Source organism: Cotesia typhae, unplaced genomic scaffold (genome assembly GCF_013202065.1).
Source record: "Cotesia typhae breed Kobodo isofemale line unplaced genomic scaffold, CoteBio_Ctyphae scaffold_152, whole genome shotgun sequence".
Classification (NCBI taxonomy): Eukaryota; Metazoa; Arthropoda; class Insecta; order Hymenoptera; family Braconidae; genus Cotesia; species Cotesia typhae.
Window position 1 is genome coordinate 105,991 of NW_027423776.1, and position 8,869 is coordinate 114,859.

General features: G+C 29.2%; 2 protein-coding genes across 2 annotated transcripts; both read right to left on the reverse strand.

Moving 5' to 3' along the window:
- Nucleotides 1–855: 855 nt before the first annotated feature.
- On the reverse strand, nt 856–3,081 carry LOC141535872 (uncharacterized). The gene is made up of 2 exons (XM_074256034.1): nt 2,726–3,081; nt 856–2,181 (listed from the first exon to the last, which is right to left on the reverse strand). Exons 1-2 carry the CDS (start codon nt 3,078–3,080, stop codon nt 1,937–1,939), a joined length of 600 nt encoding a protein of 199 aa, XP_074112135.1. The 5' UTR covers nt 3,081; the 3' UTR covers nt 856–1,936.
- A 1,429-nt stretch (nt 3,082–4,510) lies between these two features.
- On the reverse strand, nt 4,511–8,024 carry LOC141535871 (uncharacterized). The gene is made up of 3 exons (XM_074256033.1): nt 7,644–8,024; nt 7,383–7,526; nt 4,511–5,441 (listed from the first exon to the last, which is right to left on the reverse strand). Exons 2-3 carry the CDS (start codon nt 7,390–7,392, stop codon nt 4,519–4,521), a joined length of 933 nt encoding a protein of 310 aa, XP_074112134.1. The 5' UTR covers nt 7,393–7,526; nt 7,644–8,024; the 3' UTR covers nt 4,511–4,518.
- Nucleotides 8,025–8,869: the final 845 nt, after the last annotated feature.

Below are 8,869 nucleotides of genomic sequence, written 5' to 3' on the forward strand. Positions count from 1 at the left end.
CTTATTTCGGCAATATTTGTGCTATATCTGGGCCATATTTGTGCCATATTGTAGCCGTATGTGGGCTATATTTCTGCCATATTTGTTCCATATTTCGGGCATATTTTAGCCATATTTGTGACAAATTTTAGCTGTTTTCTGGTCTTATGTGTGCCATATTTTAGCCATGTTTCGGCCATTTTTTTACTTATTTTCTAGAAAATGCTCTGAAAATGATGAATTTTTCATCAAATATGTTGAAACACTTCAAACTGGGAAAAATTTTTTTCTCTGGCTTTAGATGTATTCAGCCATCAATTACTTATACAACAAGGTATTTGGAACTTCTTTTGTCCCAAAAATTTTTTTATTTGGTCAGTAGTTTTGGAGATATCCTAGAAAATGCTCTGAAAATGATGAATTTTTGATCAATTATGTTGAAACACTTTTAACGGGGAAAAATTTTTTTCTCTGGCTTTAGACGCGGTCAGCTATCATATTCTTATAAAACAGGGCATTTGGGATTTGTTTTGTCCCAAAATATTTTTTATTTGGTCAGTAGTTTTGGAGATATCTTAGAAAATGCTCTGAAAATGATGAATTTTTCATCAATTATGTAAAAACACAATTTTGGTAAACACCACATATAATTTCTGATACGTCTAGACCCATAAAACGAAAAAGCGTAAACATTATCTAAAATAATTATGATCTGTATATATAAATATATATCTTTGATCTTTTATGATATTTAGAATGCGTAAATTAGAAAATTATGAGTAAAACAAAACTTTTTAGGCATGAATTTTGTGCTAGTGTTCTCTGATATGATATTGGACATTAGAATAAATAAATATGGATTTTTTTCCTGATCAATTTGTATTTTCAGATGAAATTTTTATTGATATAAAACTGAATACAACATAAGTTTATTTTCTTCAATTGTCAGTAGCAAGTTATATTTTAATTTTTTTTTGTTAGATTATCATTCCAATGCTGCGATACTTTCTTAATTATAATTTTTCTCTGAATACTCTTGAATATTTGTCTGTCATTGATTATCTTAACGCTAAAATAGTTTAAAATATTATAATGAAATCAAAAAGAAAAACTTAATTACACATTTGTCACAGACATTGGAATTTGTAATTTATGAGCTCATTAATTATAATGAATATTTTAAGAAACAAAAACATAAAACAAAAAATAAACTTTTCTTCGTATTTGTGAAACATATCTTAATATATTTCGAAATAAAACTAAAAAAATAAAAAATAACATGAATCTTTGTCACAGATAAAAAACTTATACATCAATGAGCTCATTATTAATCATCAATATTTCAAGACAATTACGATAATTTGAACATTAAAACATAAGCTCTTATTACTTATAAGCGAAACGTTTGCATAAATAATTTTGGTTTATTGTTTTGCTTAATGATAATAAATTATTTCTTAATATAGTTGTTTTAATTTACTGATAGATAATTTTTAATTTTTTTATTGATAATATCTTCATTTTTGGAAATCTATTCATTTTACTTGCCTATAAAAATATAATGAGGTCAGTTGTTTCTTATTATAGACTTGAAACTACCTAGATAGACCACAATTCTATTTTATTTTATTACTTTGAACAAGAGTTTTTCTACTTGAAAAATACGTTAGGATAAAATCTATATAGAATATATATAATAGAATGTAATAAATAAGTCACTAATCATTTTGTTCCTTGTAAGATAAATAGTTTTTTTTTGTTTATAAATACTAACTATACTTTCATTATTATTATCACTTCCTTAATTTATATAATACGCAGTCTCTTCATTAAGTTTATTTCAGTGTTAAAGCACTAAGGATCACAATACTTTGATTGCATCAGAAAAAATACATTTTTTTTTGTAAATAAGTGATTTTTTAATTTTCTAAAATCAACTTATTTAGTTATTATGTATTTATGTCTTACGTTTAGTCTTAGCATTAGTCTTACGACGATTCTCTTTACGTCGCTCGTTATCAATAAAAATCCTTAATTTCATTGCTGATCTATTGCCTAATACTGGGTTCTTATTGATAGCTTTTTGACATCCACTTATAGATGGAACTTTTTCTAACCGAGAAAGTTCACCAAATTCATTAAATACAGCAGTTTTTTCTCCTTCTGTCCATGTAGTACAAACGATTTTTTTCCGTTTATTATCTGAAAATTTAAAATAATTATCTGAATTTTTCTCTACACAATAGCGTAAAAATGTAGTATATTTTAAATAAGTAATCTTTTAGCTTAATCAAAATTTCATTAAGAATTACTTAGCAGGATAAAAATTTTTCTCTTCTTTCTTTTAAATCAATAATCATTGGATTATTACATATTTAACAATAATAACAGTATTCTCTTCAGTAAAATAAAAGTCCTTTTCGTGTTACGATTAAGTAAGATAATTTTGAAATTCTTTAAGTTTGATGTTGTGTAATTTAAGTTGACAGTAACTAACTATAAAATTTTTTGGTAATCAAGTTAAAAATGTTCCTATGAAGAGTAGTTGCAAGTTTCTACTTAGTTTATTAAGCAACGTATCGTATTAATAGGACAATTAAATTTATCGAGAATCGAATCGAATTTTGAATTGTTTTTTTTTCAGTACCCGTTAATTACACTTAGCCAAAAACTTATATACGTTCTACGTTTAATTAATTTTACTACGTTAAAGGTTTACACTTATAATCATATCCATTTTACTAACCTGATTTATTCATAGTAACGTTATTCTTACTTTCATAATCTGAGTCGTCACAACGATTTCGTCGCGTTCGCGAAATCTTGTGATCAGAAACGACTTTCTCAGACGTTTGAATAGTCTTAATTACATCATGGATTTCTTCGTCATTATTATCGTCTTCGCCCTCATTCTCGTCGCTACTACTGCTACCACTGCTGTTATCATCTTCATCGTGACTCATCGCAGTTTTTAATAACTGAGCTATAAGAGTCATTTCAGCGACAGGCACATCGACTCGGAATATATTCTTGTGAATTTCTTTATGATGTCCCATAAAGTTTGCAAGACGATCTACTTTTGCATCTTCTAAGCCAATCATAGCTGTAGACGTTGCAACATGTTTGCGTAATTTCGTCGCTCGTAATCTTTCGGGAAATTTAGCTCCACATTCAACCGCATACTTTCGTAGTAAAGGACAAATTCGTATGTACGGTTTTTGAGATGAATTGGTAGTGTAACGGCAAAATATAGATGGATTATCATTTTTTACACCTACATGCTTTCGATATTTAATAATTAGGCGTATACATTTTACAATAAAGCGATGAAGTAACACCGCAATTTTTTGAGCTGACTGAGACAGCTGATCATACACATCTGGATTAACTTTTTTATTTACTTTTACTGGATTATTGAAATCTTCAAGAGTGATCGTTTCGACATCACCTGGCCGACGACGATTAAATATTTGTATGAACACTGCCGTGTAGTTTCTTAGTGACTGCCATGCTAATAAATTAAAAGAACCTTCAAGAATATTTCAATTTTTTAAGCAATTATCTTTCAGATATTTATATAAAAGCGTTATATCTTCTTTTGTTGGAAGTTCTAAATTGATACTTCTGTGAAGTGTTTATTGATCTTTAACGGCTTTCTTATTTATCAATGTTGGTATCTCATCAGTCCATAATTCAATGAAGTTTTCTACTCTTTCTTTTTCTTTACGATTTTCTTGCTGTATACACTCAGACCGGTATTTTTTCGCACATTTTTTGATTAAATTAGTTAATCTTGTAGCATTTACAGGGACATCAAATCGTTTAGTCTTATTATTCCATTTTGCTACTATCTTAACTGCTTCTACCGCAGTTTGCAAGTGTTTAGGTCTCAATAATGATGCGTAATCTGTTATTTTCGGATCAATAGTCCTTGCTGCTATCAAATGCTTACCAAGGTATCTTAAATCAGCCCGTATCATATCATGATAACGTAATTCAGTATATTTGTCACATAAACGATTTCCAAAGATTACCAAGAGTTCATCAAATGCTATAGTACGCTTAAGTTCACCATCTCTGAGAACTGGAAATACATCACGGCGAAGAACCTCATTAGCTCGAGGATGCATATAACCTGTCTTTCGCCGACCTTTTTTCAGAATTTCTCGCGCACCTTTCTCATGATTCTTATCACAATGAACATAATGAAGCCTGATGGTTGACTTTGAATAGAAACCTTTGCAATGAGCGCAACAAACGTAGTCATCTACCGTCTTATTTTTAAATCGTTTTCCTCGTTGACGACGCCTGGCTACCATCAGATGACCTGTATTTGAATCATGATCCATATTGTGAATAAATATTCCTTCCTTACGAATCTTCGCAATAATATCTCTTCGTTGCTTTGTATTTTTTTCAAAAGACATCATTTTCTGGACGTCTTCATGATCGCGATGCTTAAATTCTAGGTGACGAGCAAATTTTGTTTGTATAGTTTTGCAATAAGGACAGAAATATTTTTTTGTGGTTTGACGTTCTTTATTTTTTTTTTAAACATAAAATTTTCAAATTTCTGATATCAACGGTTGGTGCGACATCAAAAGATGTTGACTTATTTTCATTTTTTGAATCAGATTGAGACATAGTAGCTTGACTACCCTCAATAGGAGTAGCAATTGTATTATTATTATCACTGAGATTTGTGCATTGACTATAGTTTGGGTCCTTTTGAGAATTGTCTATCTCAACAGTCGTTTCTGTAATTTCATCTGCTTGAGACCGATTGTCAGCTTGATCTTTGAACGAACCATCATCTTCAGAATCTGAACGCTCATAACTAGCTTCTGGACTTTGTTGATTTTCATTATTAATGTTCTCAACGTATTCGGATCCAGTATCAACTTCTTTAGTAAAATTATTTTCAATTTTCGAGTCTGATATTAGGTTCTTAATGCATGGTAAATCATGACATTCATTAGAGTGGGAACTATTATAAATCTCACCGGAATTTAAATTTATGAAGTGAGTCTTTAGTGCTTCTAGATCAAAGAGTTCATCAGAATCTTTCAACCAACTGTCTCCAATTACTTTGATTACACGCCGAGCAACACTAGAAGCTCCACTGGGTGCACTACTTTCTGACTGGCTAATTTTTGAATATGAATGATCTTTATCAAGAATCATTGACGAATTAGAACTTCGTTTATTTGGATGTTGATCAAATAAATTTTTATTTATTTGTTCTGTACTGTGCACTTCAGAAAGTCTAATATCTAATTTTTGTAACAATCGCGGTTCGTTTGGGGTCGATGTCAATACAGGTATAACTTCATTTTTATTATTGTCAGAAGAGAGTCTCAAAGTAGGTGATTTTTTTGCTTGGAATTCTGTATCCTTATGATTCAAGACTACCTTAGACGATTTCAGTTTGTTGCGAAGCATATCTAACTTTTTTTTGGATTCTGAAACAAATAACAAAAAATTGAAATTCGAAGTACGATAAAAAAATGAGTAATGCAAGTAATTATTAAACTATTAAGAAATTTACATAAATTACTATGCAAGTCTGCTTATTATTTTTATTCCTGTCTATTGATTTTACGCAAAACTTCTCTACAAACTTAATTTTCTGATAAAATAATTTTTTACTATCAATTATCATAAAACTATTATTTCTATGGCTCAGAAACTGATAACAATTCAATTCACATACGTTATGCACTTTTTCAATATGATTCTCAATGTATTTGAAATCATGGAAACTGCAAAATAAAATTGATATATTTGTTTCATACCTGTCATTACAGTGTAGAAATAGAGCCTTTTCTACTCATTTGTTTATAAGACATAAATCATCGAAATTGATTCTAACTAAATTTGTTAACCTAACTTTCAAATTTCTAAATTACATAAAAAAATTGAATAAAATTTTTAACCTTAACAAATGGTGCTTTTTATAAAAATCAGTATGAACTATTTAGACTTGAATTTTTACGCCAAGACAAATTATAACGAACATAAAATTTTATTTTATTTTAAACAGCTGATATTATCTATGTGCATTGAAATAAATCTAAATCTAAAAATTACACAAAGCAATATGTAATTTTTTTTATGTAATTAATATTCGACATCGTAAATAATTTTTTTTTAATGAAAAATATTTTTGATAACCAAATGGAATAAATATTTTACAAATTGATTTTTCAAGGTATCATAATAATTACGTACTTAACTATCTTGCACATGACTCGATAAATAATTCAGTTATATATTACATACATACAAACTATTGAACATTTCAGATTTTTATATCAACCCGGGAAAAAATGATCAGACCTGACCATGCCTGTTCATGTATGATCAGGCCTGAAATTAGACCTGATCATGCCTGTTCATGTATGACCAGGCCTGATCAGTTCTGTTCATGCCTGCTCATATCTGGAGTACTAAATACGCTCAGGCCTGATCAGGCCTGTCCATGCCTGACCAGACCTATCCATGCCTGCTCATGTCTGTTCATGTCTAAAGTGTTAAATACGTTCAGGCCTGTCCATGCCTGATCAGACCTCTCCATGCCTGATCAGACCTGTCCATGCCTGTTCATGTCTGAAGTGTTAAATACGCTCAGGCCTGTTCATACCTGTTCATGTCTATTCATGTCTGACCATGCCTGTTTATGACTGTTCCTCTCTGACTATAGTCAGAGATATGATAAAAATTTTTCTTTGACGAAAAAAATTTTTGGTCATCACAAAAAGTGCAAAATTATTTTTAACATTACGTTTATTTAAATAATTTTGAAATAAAATTTATTACATTTTCTATGGGATGTTATGGTCTGCTCTGCTCCTGCCTAATATGAAAATCATTACTTATTATATTATTTAAATAAATGTGATATTATAATGAGATTCGGTTACATAAATAAATTAGGACTATCAAAATATATTATAAAACCAATTTTAACATTATATTTATCATAAACTTATTCGATACTCTATGTACTTCATAGAATTGTTACATCTAATATAGCAGCACAGCAGGCGGGAAATTCAAGGCAAACGGATAACACCAGAGTTAAACAGCATTGAGCATGGTTGGTAGTTGGATGGTTGACCGCTGGTGTTACATCCTTACAATAATATGTAATTATTTTTTTTTTTATTTTATTTTATTATAGAGAATTGCGTACGACTCTATCAAGTACTACAACCATAAAATTAAGCAAAATAATTAATTAAAAATAGTAATGGGTTTTCAGACCTGACCATGTCTGATCAGGCCTGATCAGGTCAATTCATGCCTGATCAGGCATGGTCATTTTTCATGTCTGATCAGGGCTGAAGACTCATGCCTGTTCATGTCTGATCAGGTCTGATCATTTTTTCCCGGGAACTTACTAGACGACATAATGCTTCGACCTTTCCGTTTTTTTCCTTTTTGTTTCACAACACACGTATCTGTATCATCAAGAGCACTCACATTTGCTGCCAGAACAATGTCATGAATAATTTGCTAACTCTACTAAAGTATACATTTTTAATCTGAAAAAAATTTAATAATTATTATTTCCACATCACAATTATATTGATAAAACTAAATAAAAATCAAATACTTAAGTAAAATTTTTATTGAATTTACATGATTTGTAATATACTTACGAAGCAAAGATATCATAATTAACTCAGATAATCTATAAATATATATTCAATAAATTTTCGTTTCAACTTGGATAACAAAATGCCAATGTTTTATTAAATAATTATGTATTACTACGGTTTCGATCGCTCCATATAAATAATAATTTATAAATATTTAGCACAGTTATTAATTTATTTCTCTTGAGAATCAGACGCGTCTACTGTCCAAGACGATCCAGATGGAAAAGGCTGATAAAATAGAAGTCTTTCATTAATCTCAGTCACGATTTATTGTTATACTATTAGGTTAAAAAATGAAATCGATAAAAAAATAACCTGATGGTCATACGATTCTCTGTAATACCAACAGTAATACATTTTGATATGACTAATTATTATAGATGTCGCTAAAATATATTTCTATGTTATTTTTTATTATTGGGTATATTGATTTAAATCAATACCTTATGTTTTATTTATTTCAATAAATAATATATTTCCAATTAGGAATTGAATACTCATTGAAAAGTATCGATTATAATAAAAATTATACTTTTTTCAATAATTTCTCCGTTTTTTTATACAGATCAATGATAGAATTAATAGATAATGACTGTAATTTATTACTTATCTCTGCTTTTATTCAATTAGCGATAATATCAATAAAATCAATAATATCAATAAAACTTGATATCGAATCGTAATCGCTAGTACTTATTTTCCGTTTTTAGACAACGATATAGGAGCAAGATTCGAAAATATTATAAGAAAATGTCTTACGGATTTTCTCCAAAATTTGAGATACCCTCATTTCAAAACAGAATTTTTGATTAAAACAAAAAATTAAATAATAAATCATGAACTTCAATCTAAGGATTACAGCAAAAAAGTCGAGTACAGGAAAAATTATAAAAGAAAATATACTGCAAGAAATAGAATTTTCTAAAAAATTTCTTTACTTTATTTCAAAATTAAAATCTTTATAGAGTTAGCGATAATTAAAGTTGCTCAATCTGACCCGAGTCGAAATTAAAAAAGTGATTTGAGCCTCATGAGCCTCCTTTCTTTTGTTTTTGGGTTTGCATTGGAATTTAAAACTGTATTTTTAACCTCATCGGCCTAAAAATAGGCTGTGGAGGTCGAAATCACAGTTTTAAACGGTATTTTTAGCCTAAAGAGCCTCCATCGGGGGGTCTGTAGGTTGATTTCATCTTTTTAATTTTTACAACATAGAATTTTTTCATAAT

Excerpts from the sequence above, each read along its gene's own strand:
- LOC141535872 (XM_074256034.1), bottom strand. The coding sequence starts at position 3,080 with ATGATTGGCTTAGAAGATGCAAAAGTAGATCGTCTTGCAAACTTTATG. Across the intron at positions 2,182-2,725 it reads CGTTACTATGAATAAATCAG|ATAATAAACGGAAAAAAATC; the intron begins GTTAGTAAAATG and ends TTAAATTTTCAG.